This window comes from Ochotona curzoniae, unplaced genomic scaffold, assembly GCF_017591425.1.
Source record: "Ochotona curzoniae isolate NIBS_2020 unplaced genomic scaffold, NIBS_Ocur_1.0 contig_883, whole genome shotgun sequence".
Taxonomy (NCBI): domain Eukaryota; kingdom Metazoa; phylum Chordata; class Mammalia; order Lagomorpha; family Ochotonidae; genus Ochotona; species Ochotona curzoniae.
In genome coordinates, this window is record NW_024466599.1 from 17393583 (window position 1) to 17414404 (window position 20822).

The 20822-nt window shown below is 46.2% G+C and overlaps 1 protein-coding gene across 1 annotated transcript in view; it reads right to left on the reverse strand.

Annotated features, from left to right (window-relative positions):
• DTNB (dystrobrevin beta) overlaps positions 1-20822 on the reverse strand; it is a 220691-nt gene that overhangs the window by 162026 nt on the left and 37843 nt on the right. Inside the window, exon 4 of the mRNA XM_040992931.1 lies at positions 14983-15196. Within this exon, the coding sequence (XP_040848865.1) occupies positions 14983-15196 (214 nt within the window). The remainder of the gene's footprint in view (positions 1-14982; positions 15197-20822) is intronic.

Genomic DNA, 20822 nt, shown 5'->3' on the forward strand with positions numbered 1-20822 from the left:
ACTTGCTCTGGGTCTCCCACTTGGACACAGGGTCCCAAGGCTTTGGGCCGTCCTTGACTGCTTTCCCAGACCACAAGCAGGGAGCTGGATGGGAAGGAGAGTAGCTAGGGCACAAACTGGCACCCATACGGGGTCCTGGCGAATCCAAGGTGAAGACTTCAGGCACTCAGTTCTTGCGTCTGGCTCCCATGTCTGTGTTTATAAGCCTTCAAAAACAAAGAATGCTCCTCATTCAGAAGCCATATGACTCAATCCTGAATATTTGAAAAAAAAATGCATTTCTACACTAACTGTTCCAGGTAATAAAAAAGGAACTGTTCCAAATCATTTTTATGAAGTTAGCATTATTCTGACATAAAAACAAAATAATATACCCCATGAATACATACAGTCCAAAAAATTCTTCAACAAGATGTGAGCAAATCAAGTGTAGCAACAGCTAGGACAAAACCCACGATCCCCAGGGGAGGTGTTTGATGCAGGAGTTAAGATGCAGCTTGGGGGACAGGCACGTTAGCCTGGTGGTTAAAGTCCTTGCCTTGCAAATACCAGGATCCCATATGGGTGCCAGTTCTGGTCCTGGCTGCTCCACTTCCCTTCCAGCTCCCTGCTCATGGACTGGGAGGGCAGTGGAGGACCGCCCAAGGCCTGGTGGGGCAGTGGAGGACCACCCAAGGCCTGGGGGGGCAGTGGAGGACCACCCAAGGCCTGGGGGGGGCAGTGGAGGACCACCCAAGGCCTGGGGGGGGGCAGTGGAGGACCACCCAAGGCCTGGGGGGGGGGCAGTGGAGGACCACCCAAGGCCTGGGGACCCTGCACCCATGCAGGAGGCCTAGAAGAAGCTCCTGGCTTCGAATTGACTTGGCTCCAGCTGTTGTGGCCACTTGGGGAGTGAACCAGGGGACAGAAGATCTTTCTCTCCATCTCTGCTTCACTCTGTAGTTCTGACTTTCCAATAAAAATAAATAAATCTTTAAAAAAAAAAAAAAGATGCAGTTTGGGAAGGCCACGTTCCACAAAGGAGTGTCTGGGTTCGAGTCCTAGCTCCACTTTTGACTCCAGCTCCCTGCTAATCCACACACTGGGAGGCCGGATGATGGCTCAAGTACTGGGGTCTCTGCCATCCACACAACACAGAGATCCTGGCTCTTGGATTTAGCTTGACCTGCTCCTGCCTGTTGCAAGCACTGGAGAAGTAAACCAACAGACAGAAGATCTCTGCTTATCTGATCTTCAAGCTAAAAGAAAACACACACACACACCCCTGGGAAATTTCTCCCAGAAATAAAAAATATATATATGTCAATCAGATATCTTAAAACTAATCAATATAATTCGCCATTTCAACAGATTAAAAAGAGCAGGGAAAAAAATCACGATTAGGTGAAAAAAAAGAAGAGGACAAAAATTCAACACTGATCCTTGCTATTCTAAACTCAGAAAAGAAGGGAACTTGCTCAGTCTAATCAAGGACATCTTTAAACATCACAGCAGCTAGGCCAGGCATGGGGCTATGCTGGGCATTAGGCTGCTGACTGAGATGCTGGCATCCCAGACCAGAGTGCTGGGCTTTGGGTCCCAGGCATGCTCCCAATGCCAGCTTTCTGCCAATGAAGACTCGGGAGGTGACAGCTCAAGCCGTCGGGTCTCTGCCACCCACATGGGCTCCCACTGCCTGGCGACAATCCCAGCTGGCAGCTACTGTGGGAATCTGGGTGGAAATAAGCCCTCTCTGCCTACATCCATGCGACATACAACAGCTGACACCATCCTTAACCATGTCAGACCAACTGCTTTCTCTCTAAGATCCCAACAGTTAAGAACGGCTGCTCTCAACACAATACACCCCGTCCCCAACACCCTGGAGAACTCAGCTGCCGAGGAAAGACAAAGAAGCCAGAATGACAGCCTGGAAGCGAAGAGAGAAAACCGTGTCTGCTCCAGACAGTATGGTAGCAGAGCTGGAAAACCAGTAACAAAGAGTGCAGGACACAGTGAAAACACTGTCAGGGATGAGTGTGGCCAAGCTTGCCAAACCTAAGTCAACACGCAAAATGTAATTTTATTCCTCTAAATTACCAAAAAGACAAGGAAAATTTCAATGACAAAAATATGAAATACTTAGGTGACAGACAACATTTTACAAAAACACATTTTAAGACCTGTATGCTCAACAAAGCCCTTCCCATCTGATACCAAACACATGAGGTTGTTTCCTAATGTACACACACACACACACACACACACACACACACACACCAGCAATGTGTCTTCTGAAGCAATTCAAATCTGACCTTAACAGGAGGGAGCATCATCACATCCCACAAAAACTGCCCCACTTCCAGCGGCAGTCACAGGTGGTAAGCTATCACTTCCACCCAGTAGCTGTGATCCACAGCCTCCGCCTCAGATGGATTCATGTGCTAGAGTGACTCATAGAATTCAGAGAAATGCTTTGCTTACATTGGCTCATTATTTATTATAAAGGATATTACACAGGAAACATACGGGGAGCTGCACGGGGATGGGTGGGCTGCATGGGGCGGGGCGTGCAGGAAACAGTACAAGGATGTCCACGCCTCCCCAGACACCTCCACCTCCTGCAGCTCCCTGAGTTCCACTAAATAACAGCCCTCCGAGCTCAGTCCTTTGGGCTTTGATAAAAGCTTCATTACAGAGGCACGACAGAGTAAACCATCAGCCAGAGTGATCAGCACCACTGCCTGAGGCCGGGAGCCAGGCTCGTAGAGAGTTGTAACCCTCCGGTATTAAGACTGGTATTCCTGGCAATCCTGCCCCAGGAACCCACCAAGAACAAAATCCCAGGGGCTGGTGCTGTAGCATAGAGGACTAAGCCTCTGCCTTCAGGGCCATCATCCCACACAGGCACCGGGTTCGGAATCCAGCTGCTTCGCTTCTGAATCTGCAGCTGCAGATGTAAGATTCTCTCCCTTTCTCTTTGTCGCGCTCTCTCTTCGTCTCTCTGTACCTCTGCCTTTCAAGTAAAAAATAATAATAGTAATAAATGAAGAAAAAAAATTTAAAAGAACAAAATCCCAAAGGCTTCCAGAGCTCTGGGATTAAAAGGCAAAATCACAACCAAAGACTCTCCTAGCACCCCCAGCCATAAGGGTGTTGAGAACTCTGTCCCAGGAACTGGGATAAGACCATACACAAAAGATATCCCCGTACTCATTTAAAACCAACAAGATTTATTGTAAAGAGCTGTAGACAGAAAGGGAAAGACAATGGAGAGGCAGATATTCCATCTACTGGTTCGCTTTCCAGATGGCAGCAATGGCCAAGGCAGGGCCCAGTCAAAGCTGGGGGTGAGGGCTGTATCTGGGCCTCCCACATGGGCACAGAGGCGCAAGCACTTGAGCCCTCCACTGCTTTTCCAGGCACATTAGCAGGGAATTAGAGTGCAAACAGAAGAGTGAGGACTTGAACTAGTGCCCATATGGGAGGCTAGCACTGCAGGTGGCAGCTTAACCATCTATGCCACAGCACTGGCCCCTTTATTGCTCAGAAATTCTGAGAGTTTTGAGAGCTCCATGCCAGGGACTGGAAGCAGAAATCGGTATGTATATTATTATCTCACAAATCCTGACCAAATTCACAATAGGGTATTCTGGGTAGAAATCAGTAACATAAAGTATGGTGCATACTATACCCCTATAGTTTTAGCCCCATATAAATTGTCCACAAGGTAGGAGAATAAAGACACTCTCCTGATGTCTCATCCTGCTCTGACCTTGTGCTGGCTGAAGAGTCCCCAGCTTATTTCCATGTGTGTTCAGAAAGATACACACAGCTCTGAACGCGGCACTAAGACTTCAGATCTTTTCTCACTAGCAATAACCAAGCGAAAGACATAATGAGAGAGGAAAGAACTGTAAGCTCATGCTGGCACGAATCTGCCTGACTGAACCTCACCTTCTTCCTTCAGATACAGTACCATCTGTCAGCCACTACAGAGAAGTATCAGACACCATCTCTGCAGGCAGGATGGTGAGGCGGAGCCCAGCAGGTCAGCAAGAGGCTGGAACTTTCAACTCCTCAGTGACGAAACAGGGACTTACTGGGGGACTATGATATTGTCTAAGAATCAGGCATGGTCACTGTGTGGTGAGATGCATTCTGAGAAATGTGCTGCCAGGCAATTTCAGCACAGGAGGGACTTTGACAGTCTATGCACACAATATACGCCACAGGCAACTGTGACACGTGGGCACCTGTGTGTCAGAACACAGGGACAGTACAGAAAAAACACTGCAAAACAGGACTTTTCTGCTCCATTGCAATTTAGTGGGACCACAGTTGGGTATATGGCCTGTAGTGGGGTGCATGACTGTGTCATAATACTTTGTACTTCCACAACAAACAGGTTCCTCATCTTCAAAATGCTTGAGAAACACCAATATTGACAATACTTTGTATCCCTTATGAAAATAGCCTTTTAAACCAACTCTTTACAGATGATAATCTAAGATTTATAACATCTTACACTCAAACACAGAGGAACACATACGATTCTCCATCTGGGTCAATACTAAGACACTTCTATTCCTGTTCATTCACTCAGATTATCACTAGTTTTAACTGACTGATTAATTTACTAGATTGTTACTAGTTTTAACTAATTAATTCATTCTCCCAAAGGTCCCAGGAGCTGTGAACCCTACAAGGAACAGGCCTCCGAAATGGATGGGAGGAACCCAGTTACCTGGACCACCACTGCTGCTTTGCAGAGCTGGTCTGGAATTGAACCAAATGCCTATCCCCAGATCATTACTAGTTTTGATGGCTGGTCTGCAATCAAACAGCCTGCTCGTTTACAGAGCGTCTGTAACATGCTGTTTACACTAAGAGGATTCTGTAATCCCTCAACGAATTATTGCCAGGAATGTGCGGTCTCTCAATTTCTCCTCTCACACTAGCTTTCCGGTCATTTTGTCCATAACAGCCAGCCAGCAATCTCCCCAACAAAGCTCTTCTCTCCTCTCTGCCTAAATGCTTTTTGTGGCATATGCATGTACATGACGTTAAAATCATATGCTCACCTCAAGGACAGGAGGGATATGCATCTAACACACGCTCAACAGAATAGAGAGGATGGCCAGGCCGAAGGAGTTTTGATCGAGGGTTCAGGTAGGAGCAGTTCAGCTTGGGGACCACAGTAAAACATGAGGGGATGAAGTCATAAACAGCAGGATCTGGGGAACACTCAGGCAGTCTTTATGTTCACCGGTCTATTGAAGGGTTGGCCTTGTGGCATAATGGGTAAGAATGCAACCTGCAACTCAGGGATTCCATATGCGTGCCAGGCTGAGTTCTGGTTGCTCCACTTCCAATTCAGCCCCCTACTAATGAACCTGGGAAAGCAGCAAGGGCAGTGGAAGATAAAGCATGTAATTATACATCTTGAAAACTAGCAGACTGACTAGTTTTCAGTTGTCAGGTCATCTCCCTGACTTACGAGGTCTAACATCCTTGACAATGCTAGGTTCAGTGTGGCTGATTCAAACATACCCACCCTCCATATTCCAGGGCCTGAGCTCAAACCCTGGCACTACTTCCAATCACACCTTCACTACAATGATAGCTTTATACCAGCTTTTTGTTGGTTTCACCCTGGTGACAGGAAATATCTTCCAATTGTGATATTCTTTCTTCTGCTTCATTCATTCTATTTTTGAGACTCTCCATTGTATTTTTAATTTGCTCCACTGTATTCTTTTTTTTATATATAACAAATTCAGATTATACAGAGAGGAAGATCTTCCATCTGATGATTCACTCCCCAAGTGAGCGCAACGGTCGGTGCTGTGCCAATCCGGAGCCAGGAGCCAGGAACTTCCTCCAGGTCTCCCACGCGGGTGCAGGATCCCAAAGCATTGGGCCGTCCTCGACTGCTTTCCCAGGCCACAGGCAGGGAGCTGGATGGGAAGTGGAGCAGTCAGGATTAGAACCAGCACCCATATGGGATCCTGGCACATTCAAGGTGAGGACTTTAGCTGCTAGGCCACGCCACCAGGACCCACTGTATTCTTTTATTGAAAAAAATATTTTTTTTATTGGAAAGACACATATACAGGGAAGATGAGAGACAGAGAAGAAGATCTTCTGTCTGATGGCTCACTCCCCAAGCGGCTGCAATGGCTGTAGCTGAGCCAATCCGAAGCCAGGAGCCAGGAGCTTGTTCTGGGTCTCCCATGTGGTTGCAGGGTTCCAAGACTTTAGGTTGCTCCCAACTGCTTTCCTAGGCCACAAGCAGGGAGCTGGATGGGAAAGTGTAGCTGGCAGATTAGAATCTGCACCTATACGGGATAGCGGTGCATTCAAGGTGAGGACTTTAGCTGCTAGGCTATCACGCCAGGCCCTCCACTGTATTCTTAACTTCTGAAATGTCAGCTTTCATTCAATTCATTTCCTGTGTAACATATTCATTAAATTCTTTGAGCTCCTATATTATGTGCTTCTCATTGTTGGTCAGAAGGTTTATAATGAGTTTTCTGAATTCTGTGTCCCGCATTTTCTCAGTGTCTTCCTCAGTTAACTCTGAGGTAGAGGCTTTTGCTCCTGCACTGGGCAGTCTTCAGTAACATTCATTGTGCCTCTGTCTCTTGTTTTAACTTCTGACATTACAATCCTGTTGGGTGGATTCTTCTCCTTGGTGCATGTTTAAGATGTATTACGTACAAGTCTGGCTGCCGCAAGAGCTGATCCGTAACCACCGCTGGATCCCTGCTTGTGGCTGGAGTCCGGATCACAGCTCACCGGCAGCTGCTGGGTTTTCTGTTCCCTGTAACACCACTCCACAGTCGCCGCCTCTTCCCTGTGTCCATGGGGTGTCCAGGTACCCCCTGCTGACTGCCTGACCTCTATCTTTTCCTGTAATCTGCTCCTTGTGCTTCACACTAACGATTCCCCGCCATCCCGAACGTATCTGCACCCTACGCCACCGTCTTGATTCTTCCATCTTGCCCCCTGTGCACGCATCTGGGAAGTCAGCAGAGGGTGGCTTAAGTCCTCGGGCCCCTGCACCCACATGGGAGACCTAGACGAGGCTCCTGACTCTTGGCTTCGTACTGCCCTGGCTCAGCTGGTGCTGCCATTTGGGGTGTAATCCAGTGGAAGGAAGATCTTACTGTCTTGCCTCTCTCTGAAAATTTGCCTTTCAAATAAACATAAATCAATCTTTAATTTTTTAATTAAAAATATTTGTCTAGTATAATCACTAAAGGAGTACACTCAAATCCTTCCTCCAGTCGCACTGCTCCTATCCCTTCCTGCAGAAGCAACGCAGCTTCCCCCTCTTCAGCGCTGGCTCTGCCAGCCACACCTCAGCTTTCACTCCTTTGTTCTGAATACTTTTCTTGGCACTGGAACCCCTCAGGCTACTGTAAGGCGAGCTGCAATTTCCTGTAAGTCTCCCCAAACAAAGCAAAGACAAAGCATCTTTTTTTACTTCTCTAAATTTGCTTTAGAGCCCCAGCACTCTTCCCCTGCAACTGCTGCTAGAGTGCAAGCACCTGGTCCTTATCCAGTCGGTTCCTTCCCTTAGAAGGGAGGGGCCAGAAGCTGACCCGACCACACTGGTCAAGTTACACTTAAACCTGGAGAGCCAGCTGCCCTGGCTGTGTTCCGCATAACCTCACCAACATCTGTGCCATGACTACTCTCTATGCAGGGTCTAAGATCTCACCAGAATCAATTCCCTGCAAATATGATTTATCACAGATAGTGCAAGCACAACCCCCTGCAGACTCCAGCTAGTACACAGCTACAGAGTGGATATGTAGGTTAACAGTTAAAAGCTAACTATTAACCCTGAGACACAGCTACTAAAATGAAGGGATAAACAGACTGGCAGGAGGATGGCACATCCACAGACCCACCCCAGCAGAAGCCCTCCGGGGAGCACCCTTCCTCTGTGGACAGCATGATTCACGCCCGTCGCCTGTTCATCTTACAGTCTGCCACGGAAGTCTGCATGTGACTTCCCAACAGCATTCTTAGGGTCCAACAGTGAGAAGGCACCATCCTGAGCCCCATGCCACGCCAAGCAGACGGTGAGTCACCGAGAGCAAGCACAACATGTTTCAACACGCAGGTGGCTTTGGAGACCCCTGCAAACCCCACCTGTGCCCCAGACAAGGGAAACTGCATATCTCGGAGTAAACACTCTCTCTGTATGTGTGTGTGTATCTTTATTTAAGCTAACCTGTTTTAGATGATGCATCCCACTTTGTAGTGTCTAATAAGCAGAGTTTGTTACTCAAATTAATGCTTTTGACAATAAAACTTCGGGGAGCAGTTTTTAACTTGCAAAACTGCTGTTTTTTAAAGCAAACAATTGTGGCTGCTGCCAAACACAGGTTAGTGCTTCTCACATGAAAATGAATTTCTACTTTAAAAATACTCTTACCAGTCCAATTATCAAATATTGCTAAAATAAGAGCATTTCCTTCAATTTTCAAAAACTTGTATTTTTCCAATTAATGTCAATTGTGAAATTCTACATTCAGCGGATTATGCAGTAATCAACCGCAAATCAAGAATCCACTTGGCAAATGCCAAACAGCTTAATCAAGCAAAATCAACTCAGAACATTATTCAATTTTATCAGAATCAAAATACCTGCTGTGTTTCACTTAAACCCTACAAACATTTATTAAGAAACAAGTGCTGTGCTCACTTAGGAACCAAAAAAACAACAAATAGAATCTCCGCTTTCAGGGGCCTCCAAGGTCATCTGGACACTTAGGAAGCTGCTTAAAACATTTTATGTGGGGCCTAAGGCAGTGGCCTAGTGGCAAAATCTTTGCCTTGCACCCACCAGGATCCAGTGTGAGTGCCAGTTCATGTCCCAACTGTTCCACTTCTCTTCCAGTTCCCTGCTTATGGCCTGGAAGGGCGGTGGAGGACGGCCCAAAGCCTTGGGACCCTGTACCAGCATGGGAGTCCCAAAAGAAGCTCTTGGCTCCTGGTTTCAGATCAGCTTAGCTCCAGCCATCGCGACCACTCAGGGAGTTAATCAGTGGATGGAAAATCTTCCTCTGTCTTTCCTCCTCTCTGAATATCTGACTTTCCAATAATAAAAATAAATAAATCTTAAAAAAAAAAAAAACCAAAAAGATTCAGAGGGGCTTGTGCCATAGTGTAGCAGGATAATAATCCTGCAGCAGATGGTAGAGAGTGAGCTAGGGCTGCTGAATTATTTTATTTTATTTTATTTTGGTGGTGGGGAGGTAATGATTTATCTTATTTCTATTTGAAATGCAGAGCTAGGGAGAGGGAAAGGCAAGAGAGAGAGCACTAAAGCTTCTGAGTCATTCCCCAAATGGCCACATGGTTGGAGCTGGGCTAATCTGAAGCCAGAAACCAGGAGCTTCCTCAGGGTCTCCCATGCAAGCGTAGGGTCCCAGGAACCTGAGCCATCCTCGACTGCTTTCCCAGGCTACAAGCAGGGAGCAGGATGGGAAGCGGAGCTACTGGGAGATGAACTGGCATCCATATGCTGATACTTTTCTCAAAGGGCTCATGAAAGCACATGTGCTGCAATTTCAGAACTTTTTCCCACTAGTTCTCTAGCTTATTGTACTTTCTTTGTTATCAGCTTGAATTATTTTAAGAACAAACAAGGATATAAGGAAATACACAAACACATAAATTTGGCGCCCCCAAGATACTACAATCTTGTTTAAAAATCACTAATGCCAGAAGACTGTAACTTAACACCTTTTTATCAACACAACTAAGTATTTCAAAACTGAAGGAATACAATTGATTGTATTTAAAATGGAACTAGCTTGGTTTCACTTTGTTTTCAGCATGCACTGGTAAGGGGTAACGTCAAAATTTCCCCAATGTATCCAAATGTAACTTGTGAAAACCATATTTTAAAATGGTGACTAGCCATATTTTCAAATTGCATAGCAACTTCTTCATACAAATCCATCATGAACTAGATATGAAGGTCCCTGACTTACAATGGGTTGATGCCACTTTTGGTGGCGCAAAAGTGAGGCACATTCAACAGAAACTATTACTTCAAATTCTAGGTTGTGCTCTTCTGCTGGGCTGGTGACTTGTGGCTCAATGTTACACCCTGGGCCTTTCAAGACTATTTTCAATACTTACATACTTTGCACATTTATTCAAACCTAGTTTTACCGGGTATGCTACTTTTTTACAAAGTCTGTGCTATTTTTAAATTGTATTATAATTCTGAATCACAGACTCTGTAAGACAGACTTGTAAAACAGAAATGAATAAGAAAGAAAAGGAAAAAAGTCAACAGAAAGTATCAAAACAAATTTCTCTTGAACTCATTACTGAACATTTTTGCTTTCTAGGGATACGAAAAAACACAGAAGACAATAGCTACCCCCAAGACGAATGCCCTATCACTATTAGTACATGAAAGTCTTTTACAAAAACAGTCTGTTTCAGAGGGAGAAGGGAGGGTAATAACTGGTTCTCAAGTTTCAAGCTGAAGGGCCTGAGTGGACAGTGGGGCCACATGACAAGAGAAGGACCCAATCTGAAGCTGTGGTCGTCTCCTACCGGGTCTTCCCACCCACACTCCAGGACAGCGCATGAGCAGTCTAAGAACTTGACTCGCCCCTGCTCCAGAGGTGCACACACATTGTGACTGCTTTGAGCCATAGTATAAAACACCTCTGCACACCTGGCCCACAGGCATGGACGAGGGAGGGCTTGGGCACCTCTGCCAGGGGCTAAGAGGAGCCAATTCTCTCTGCCTGCTTGGACTTGCCATACGAGGTGCCTGGTAATTGCCAGCAGGTGTTTTATTTATTTATTTTTTACTGAAGTTAGCCTAAGAATGATCAAAGAAGAGGACAAAGCCACAGCAAAGAAGCGAAGCCACAGCTCTGATGAAACCAGGATCAAGACTAGACTGTCTGTGGACTCCCTGGCCAGGAGCTTTAACCTGTTGCTGGAAAAACCTAGGCACCGGTGCACACTTGCACGCAGGCTTCCCACCGCCTACAAGTGCAGGCACAGAACCTCAATAGAAATTAGAAACAGGGTCTAGGGCAATGACATCGCCCTTACACAGGAAACTGGATACTCTGTCCTGCTGGCACCTGGGGAGCAGATCACAACACTGCCAAGACAGAGGACCCAGGGCAGAAGGAAGGAGGAGGCCGGGAGCCGAACTGCCACCCTTGTGGCTCTCACTGAGGTCACACTGGCTGGTCTCTGAGTTTTCCAATGATTCCTACCACTGAAATGTAAAGTACTTAAAACTTTCAGGATTTAGAAATTTAAATCCCAAGAAAATATCCACTTAGAAGAATAAAGCCTTAGATCCTATTTGATCCTGGCTATGAAGTCCCTATAATTATTAAAATAATCAGAAATCTCCGTGCACTGTGCCCCACCCCTAAAGTGTCTACACATTGGAAGGTGAAGGAAGGTAAGATTAAATAGTTTCTGCATTCAGGTGTTAACCTGGGTGGGGGTTGGGGGGTTGGAAAACACAAAGGCTGAAAAGCATATCACAACACATGGCGAGCAGGGCAGGTGCCACCTGGGGCAGCTGTGCCTGGTCAGAGTGGTGGCTGGGATCCTGGCTCCACTTCCAACCCCAGCGTCCTGCTCCTGTGCACCCTGTGAGGCAGCTGTAACGACCGCCACCCACTGGAGAGACTCTGATAGGTTCTGCCTGGACCATCCCCACCTGTTGTAGACATTTGGGGAACAAACCAGGAGATGGAAGCTCCCTCCAAAATATCTTTCAAATGTGAATATTTTCACATTTGGAAAAAAAACATATTTTCAAATGTGAAATCCTGGCCATGCTATCACTTCTTTCCTCAGGCTGTGTGAAAGAGCTAACCAGGCTCCTGGGGAAGGGCTAATAGACTCCAGCACCGGGACAAAGGGTTAAACATGCTTACTGGAGAACCCCCAGCCAGCGGACACCCTGCCTGCTCTTCCCACCCGGGGCTCCTGGTGAGCTCTGCACCACCCCAGGGGCTCCCCCACCCTTCTGGCCTCCCGCAGGCATCTCCATTCGCCCGTTCTCCCTGTTCTCCCTCTCCCTCCACCTTCTCCCTTTTGCTCCCACTGTGCTTTTGCTTCTCCTCCCTAGTCTGATCATATCCAGTGGTCTGAACAATTCGAGATAGAACAGCTCATTCCACCAGTTCCGACTCCTCCAAAATCCTAAAGTTGAAATGCTAATCTTAAGGATACTGGCATTGGGGTGGGGGCCTTGAAGTGATTCAGTCGCCAGAGCAGAGATGAGGGTCAGAGTGACTCTGAGAGATCCTCTGTCCTTCCCTCAGGTACAACTTGACAAGAAGGAACTTGCCCTGGTCCCCTGAGCTGCTGGAAGCCCAGTTCTTGGGGTCCCAGCTGCTCAGCTCAGAGCATTTGTCTTTGAGACAGACTGGGACACCACGTAATGAACTTATTGCACATGAGGGTAGACTGTTTTGATGCCCACTGTATCATCTGTAGGCAGGAAAATTATTTTTACTTATGATTTTAAAATGTTTGTTGGGGGAGGCTTGGCATGAGAGCCTAGTGGCTAAATCCTCGCCTTGTGTCTACTGGGATAACATATGGGCGCCCGTTCCTATCCTGGCTGCTCCACTTCCCACCCAGCTCCCGTTTGTGGCCTGGGAAAGCAGTCAAGGGTGGCCCAAAGCCTTGGGACCCTGCACCCACATGGGAGACCCAGAAGAAGCTCATGGTTCCTGGCTTCAGGTCACCTCAATTCTGGCTGCTCTGGCCACTTGGGGAGTGAACCAGCAGATGGAAGATCTTTCTCTCTGTCTTTCCTCTCTGTAAAAATCTGACTTTCCAATAAAAAAAAAATAAAATAAATCTAAAAAAAATGTTTGTTGGGGCATAATAGTTAATTATTGTGTTGTGGCACAATAGTTAATTAAGCAGCCTCTTACGACGCTGACATTGTATATTCAAGTGCTTGCTAGCCAGCTCCCTGCTGATGCACCTGAGAAAGCAGTAGAAGATGGCCCAGAGGCTGGTCTGCTGCATCCACGTGGGAGATGAGGAGAGTCCCTGGCTCCTGCCTTTAGCCTGGCACATACCTGGCCATTGACACCATCTGGGGAGTGAATTCGCAGATGGAACATCTCTTTCTATCTGTCCCCCTATCACTCCTTCAAATACATAAACCTTTTTTGAAAATCAGATTTTGAATCAGTTGGCAATAGATTAACTAACTAAACATCAGTGTCACAAAGATAAGCTGCCACTTGCTGACCACAGAATAACAATTTTTTACTTTGAAGCTGGGATCCAAAAGTCTGGTCTTCAGTATAAAATTAGTTTTATGGCTTACTAATCTCCACTACTGAAAACTGGCATTTGGATTCTGGGATTTAGGTATTTTGTATACTCTATTTTTTTAAAAAATCACAATTTCCCTAAATAATTTCTATTAAATAAATATGATACTTAATTTCATATAACATTATAAATTAAAATGTTGTGGATTTAGTGAGTGATAAGGCAAGCAGGTAAAGCCACTGGCTGCAATGCCAGCATCCCATATGGGTAGCAGTTCCCAGCTGCTCCACTTCTGATCTAGCTCTCTGCCAATGGCCTAGGAAAGCAGCGGAGGATGGCTCAACTGTCTCGGCCACTGCCCTTCACATGGAAGACGTGCGAAAAGCTCCCGACTCCTAGCCAGACAGCTGGAAAGTGAACCAGCATACAAATGGAAGCTCGCTCGCTCACTTTCTCTCTATTGCTCTGTTTCTGTGTGTGTGTGTGTGTGTGTCTCCTTCCCTAACTTTCAAACAGTCTTGAAACAAAAACTGCAGTGAACGCTTCAGTGTGACTTGGCTTTGACCTACCCATAACATTATTAGCAAGTCACAGCATCCTCACTACTACAGAAAATAACTAATCGCCTTTTACAAACTCAAAGTAAGGAGGTCAAAAGAGAGAAGAAATGTGGCAGGGGAACTCAGTCCCTCCCAAACACATGTTCAGTGGTACAGCACAGTCAGAAAGAGCAACTCTTGGGGCAGATGCTTTACCAAGCAGCTAAGATCCTGCTTAAACACACACACACACACACACACACACACACACACACACACACACACACACACTGCCTACCGGAGTGCCTGGCTTTGTTCCCCAGCTCACCTTCCAATTCTAGATGCCTGTTCATGTGCACCTGAGAGCTCAACGATTTGGGTCTTTGCCATTCAAGTGACAAATCTAGATCAAGTTCTAGGCTTCTAGGTCCAGCCTGATCCAGCCCTGGCTATGGAAGGCATTTGGGGAGGGAACAAGCAGGTAGATGAAGACGTCTGTCTATTGCTGGCTCTCTGACTTTAAAATAAACAATAAATTTTTTTTTATTTAATATGAATTCCTAGTTCCTGGAACACAACTGCTAAACTTTAGGATTCTATCCTTTGTGATTTCCATTTTTGTTTTTTATAGCACCCTCTTAAATCTCTATGGACACACATAGCAAATCTTCCTCACTAGAATTTAGGTTACATTTTAAAGTTTTCTTCTCGTTGCAAGACCTATCAGACACCATTTATGCATTAAAGATACTTACAGTAGGTTCTTATACATTTATACAAAGAAAGCAGGGTACCAGTGCACAAGAGCATGTTACATGATGGAGTTAAGGAGCTTAGCCTCAAGTCCTTCAGCGAGCTCCAGGATCCTCTACAACCTGGATTCACTTTTCAGGACAGAGAACAGAGACCCAAGCAGGATGGTGCGTGTCATTTTGCCAAATAGAAAAATCTGTATGTTACAGCTTACTGTGGGACATCTCCTGGGACAGTAAGCCACAAGTCTGGCACTCTTCACAAGAGACTTCCACTGAGTAAGTTCCCTTCTCGCTGGGACGCCAGGCTGATAACCCTGATCAGGCCAGTGCGGCAGAGGACTTCCCCAGGGACAGGTGTTCTTAAAAGCGAAGGAAGCACGCAAGGTACTAGCCTGTCATACGCTGCAATCATGAAGTTGAGCAGGAGGCTGATGGACTGCTCCACGCTGATCTGGTGCGTGGAGGGAAGGCGCTTGTTGAGCTGATAGTAGATGGAGGAGATGACAGTCTCCAGGCGGGACACGCTTGTCTCAGTGGTGTGGTCCAGGGTATTAAGGCCGTTGTCTCGGAAGGCTTCGATCATGTTCCAGATATCGACGAGATGGACTGAAACACAGGACACACGGGCTGTCAACGTGCTGAAGGTGCCTAGAGTGGTCACCCAGTCCCTACACTCACGGCAGGCTCAGCCAGCCATGAGAGAAGCAGGCTGTGGGGCCACCTGAGGAGCACCAGGCAGTACTGGCCTTGACCATGCTTCACTCATACTGACCAGCTACAGGCCTCTGCAAAGAGGGGCCCAGGCAATTCCTAACCACAGGTGACTTGGGAGAAAACAGCAAGAATTAATTGTAAGAACTCCTAGCCCTGTTAGTAATTTGCTGTGTTATCTTGAATTGCCTCATTTTATTACTGGCGCCCAATATGCCTAGCAATATTTTACGATTTCAACTGCATTCTCGAAGGCCCCAAGGAAAGACAAACACAATGGAACAGGATGCTAACACGCCTTGCAGAGTGCTCACAGCTGCAAACTAAAGCCAAAATAATGCCCTACTTTCCCCATTATTTAAGAAGTTGATTTTTTTTTTCCTTTTCCCATTTGCAATAATAAGGTATGCGGCTACCAGAATCTACCCATTCCCAAACAGCAAAAACAGATCTTTTTTAGTGTGCTGGTGACTCCTGAAAAACAGAAAACAGTGCTCAACCAGAAAGAAAAGAGACAGGTCCTTCAAAAGACAGCAGGATGGGGCCTGAACTCAAGTAACGAAGGCGGGAGAAGACTGTAACCTCTGACCTGAAGAAAATGGACACCATCTTAGAACAGAAGGAAAAAGGAGGGCCCAGTGTGGTAGCCTAGCGGCTGAAGTCCTCAGCTTGCACGTACCAGGATCCCATATGCACACTGGTTCTAATCCCGGCAGTCCTGCTTCCCATCCAGCTTCCTTCTTGTGCCCTGGGAAATAACTGGAGGACAGCCCAAATCCTTGGGACCCTGCACCCGCGTGGGAGACCCAAAAGAGGCTCCGGGCTCCTGGCTTTGGATCAGCTCAGCTCCGGCCATTGTAGCCTCTTGAGGAGTGAGCCATTGGATGGAAGATCTTCCTCTCTGTCTCTCCTCCTCTTTGTATATTCGACTTTACCATAAAAACAAAATAAATCTTTAAAAAAAAAAAGGAAGAAGATGGAAAATGGAGGTGACAGGGAGGTGAAGGCGGGGGAATGCTGGAAAGCCCAGTCATCTCAACAAAGCTGTGCTTGGCAAAATGCAAGCCTCTTCCATAATGAAGACACAAAAGACTTAGCTAACGAGAAGCATAACCTGATGAAAGACATTGACACAAAACCCACAGCTAACACCATGCTTAGTGTGGGAAGACTGAAGGCTGTCCCTTAAGATTGGGAACAAAGCACCTGATATAAAAGCAACCCAAGAAAAACTAGGAACGCTGCAGTTAAATCAAACTACACATCTTAGTGAGCAGGAAACTCACGGGGTGGAAGAAAGTCCTGGCATGGCACACACTGATAAAGGGCTAAGGTCCAGAAGGTATAAGAACTCTAATAACTCCGGAAAGAGAAAAATGAATTTAAACATGAGAAAATGATTTCAATGGACATTTCTCCAAAAGCAGATGCAACATCTACTTAAAAATGTTCAACGTCATCAATCACTGGGAAAACACAAACAAAAACTCTGACATACCACTTCACAGTCATTAGAGAGGTTACACTTTTTAAAAAAACAAGATTTATTTTTATTGGAAAGTTAGATATACAGACAGGAGAAGAGACAGAGTGTTGGATCTTCCGTCCGATGATTCACTCCCCAAGTGGCCGCAATGGCTGTTGCTGATCCAATCTGAAGCCAGGAGGCTGGAGCCTGCTCCAGGTCTCACACATGGATGCAGGGTCCCAAGACTCTGGGCTGTCCTCAACTGCTTTTCCAGGCCACAGTCAGTGAGCTGGATGGGAAACGGGGCCGCCGGCATTAGAACCAGCACCCATAATGGATCCTGGTGCGTGCAAGGCGAGGACCTTAGCTACTAGGCTACAACACCAGGTCCAGAGTGGTTACATTTATTTTTATTTATTTGAAAGGCAGTGACAAAGAGAAACAGAGTAAGATCTTCCATTCACTGGTTCATTTCCCAAATGCCCCCAACATCCAGGGTTGAGCTAAGTAAAAGCTGAGGGCAAGGAACTCCACCTGGATCTCTCACATGGATGGTAGGAACCCAAACACTTGAGCTGCCTCCCAGTGTGCACAGTAGCAGGAAGCCGGATGGGAAGAGGAGGAAGCATTCAAACCAGGCACTGTGACATGGCATGTGGGCATTCCAAGAGGTGGATTAACTGCTGCACCATAATTTTTTTTAAATAAAAATTAACAAGTGCTGGTGAGGATTTGCAGAAGTTGGAACTCTGGCACACTGCTAATATTAATAGAAAATAAGGCAGCTGGGTGCCAGCATTTTGACACAGTGGGTTAAGTCACTACTGCAATGCTGGCATCCCATAGGGGCACCAGTTCGTGTCCTGGCTGCTCCACTTCAGATCCAGCTCCCTTTTCCAAGGCTGATGGCCTGGGAAATAATGGAAGGATGGTACAAGTCCTTGGGCATATACCACCCAGGTGGGAGACCTGGCTTTGGCCTGGCCCAGCTCTAGCCAATGTGACCATCCGGGGAGTAAACCAGAGGATGGAAGACACCTCTATTGTTCTATCTCTCCCTCTTTCTCTGTAACTCTGGCATTCAAATAAATAAATCTTAAAAAAAAAAAAAAAGAAAGAAAGAAAAACCGAGGCTGCTTTCCAAAATAGTTGAGCAATTTCCTAAGAAATCAAAGAGTTCCCATATGGCGCGGTGACTCCTCCCCCAAAGAACTGGAACATATGTTCACATAAACACTCGCACACAAACACGCACAGCCACCCCACGCGCAGAGGCCAAACGCTGGCAATTGCTCATGCAGTGGAAACATGGGGCGAAAGGCACATGCAAGAAGTGTCCCATGGCCCTGGGAGGAAAAGACGCCCCACTGTGCTCAGCAAAACGCACAGCATGGGACACGTGAGGGCAGGTGAGGGACAGTGGCTGGGTGGGAACATACACTGTGTGTGCACCCACCCAGGGAGGCACGCCAAAAAACATACAAAAGGCTCGCTGTACGAGTGCACAGCTGTGGTTGGGTTGTTGCTAGGCTAAGGGGGAAGCAATGAGTACACTGAATGTGGGGTGACTCCATGAGGTGGGGAACATGTTCTAGAACTAGAATTAGAATCACTCAGCTGGCATGCTTTGAAAAGGTAAGTTTGTGGCTACAAGGATTATATATTTTCAAACTGGTATGAAACGCATTACTAAAGGTAAGGGCCACTGCCAGGTGACAATGAAAGGTTTCATTCCTTAGGAAAAAAACAAAGGAACTCCAAATTTATTTATACTGACTGAAAAAGCCTCTACACACCAAAGCAAAAATGAACAAACCTCAGGGGGTAACGCTGTGGTGTAGTGCATTAAGCCGCTGCCACCAAAGCCACCATCATATGAGCTTCAAGTCCTGGCTGCCTGGACCTCTGTGTCCAGGGGGAGTGAGCCAGAAGACAGAAAGGATCTCACCTCACAGTATTTTCCTCTCTCTGTAACTGCCTTCCCAATAAATAAGTGATTTTTAAAAATTAACACCAGAAGCAAATTCACAAGCTCAGTGGGAAATAGGACATTCCTCTCCTAGTGACAATACACACATATTAAGAAAAAGGAAATACAGACACGGTGGTTAAACTTCATGCCTAGGGGCCAGCTCCATCACATAGTATTCAACCTGTGGCACTGGTATCCCATACAGGAGCCAGCTGGTTTCCCAGATGCTCCACTTCCCATCCAGCTCCCTGCTTGTGGCCTGGGAAAGCAGCTGAGGATGGCCCAGGGCCTTGAGCCCCTGCACCTGTGTGGGAGACCTGGCGGAAGCTCCTAGCTCCTGGCATGATAGGCTCTGCTCCGGCTACTGAGGCCTTTGGGGAGAGAGCTAAAGCACAAAGATCTCGCACACCCTCTCTCTGTTTCTCTGTAACTCTGCCTTTCAAATTAAAAAATAAACAAACCTTAAAAAAAAAAAAAACTTTACATCTAACAAAGCAGCCAAAGTGAGCACCAAATAGCGAACTGTGCCCTGGATGAGGGAATAAGCTTTACTCTTAAGTCCATAAAGACTACCTATCAAAATCAACCATATTCTGAGCTACAGCATGCCTCTCAACAAATTCCAAAGAATTAAATCCCTACCCATCATACCCACTGACAAACTCAAGCTAATCATTATTACAAAGACAGATTTTTTTAAAAGATTTATTTATTTTTATTGGAAAGGCAGATTTACACAAAGAGGAGATACAGAAAAAGATCTTCCATTCGATGGTTCACTCCCCAAGTGGCCGCAATGCTCGCAGCTAAGACGACCCAAAGCCAGGAGCCAGGAGCCTCCTCTAGCTCTCCCTCGCGCGTGCCGGTTCCCGAGGCTTTGGGCTTTCCCAGGCAGGGAGATGGATCAGAAGTGGAGCAGCTGGGACACAAAGATGTAAAGGGAGAATTTGGCCACTAGGCTCTCACAACGGGCCCACAAGGACAGATTTTTTTTAACTTTATATTTAGATATGAGGAAATACACTATCAGAGCGTTCTTCATTCAATTAAGGTTCCACAAGGAACTTGCAGCAAACACATGATTAGCACTGCTGACACTGGGGATGAGACAAGGAATGCCCGATTCTAGTGTGTTTAAGGCCCAGCCAATATAAATACGCAAGATGAAACAATTATCAGTGTTAGGTATCAGAGTTGAATTAATGCATTAATCAGGAATGACGAAAGTGTACACATGGAATATCATAAAGATTCTAAAGAAAAAAATTAATCTGAAACACTGCTAGATAAAAGGACAAGATACTGAAGTAACTATATTGCAAAGATCAGCAACATATGAGAAAGCTTACAAACACTATTTATAGGAACCGGCACTGCAAGCCTATGGCACCAGCATCCCATATGGGCAACAGTTTGTGTCCTGACTGCTCCATTTCCTATCCAGCTAGCTGCTTACTGCCTGCAAAGCAGTGGAGAGTGGATCAAGTGTCCTTGGGCTCCCTGCAGCCACATGGGAGACGTGGAAGGAGCTCCAGGCTCCAGGGTCGGCCCAGCTCCAGCCATTGGCGGCCATTTCAGCAGTGAACTAGTGGATGGAGAGCAGCTCTCTGTCTCTCCTCCTTTCTGTAACCCTGTCTTCCCAGTAAAAAATAAATCTTAAAGAAAAAAAAAAACTTATAATGATGTCACCCCTGGGACTAAATCCAATGAGAGCTGAGATTGCTACAAAGAAATCTGAAACTGTCATAGCCAGAAATGAAAGAGTTAGATAAATGCAGTGTGGCTATATCATCTTCAAAAGAGGAAATCTCAATACTGGACATGTCTCCCCAGCTGAATACACAGATTCAAACCACCTTAGTCCAACACTGCAGGCAAGGCTGTTACTAAACAGTCAGTTTTACTCTATGTAAATTAAGCCTGAAAAAAGAAATGCAGGGCAAAACTCTAGCACACCTTTTGTTTTCACTGTTTTTAGGAGAAAAGGACAAGTCATTTCTAAAGTATATATGAAAAATATAAATAAAAAAAAAACCCAGAAGGGCCTGGCGCGATAGCACAGTGGTTAAAGTCCTCGCCTT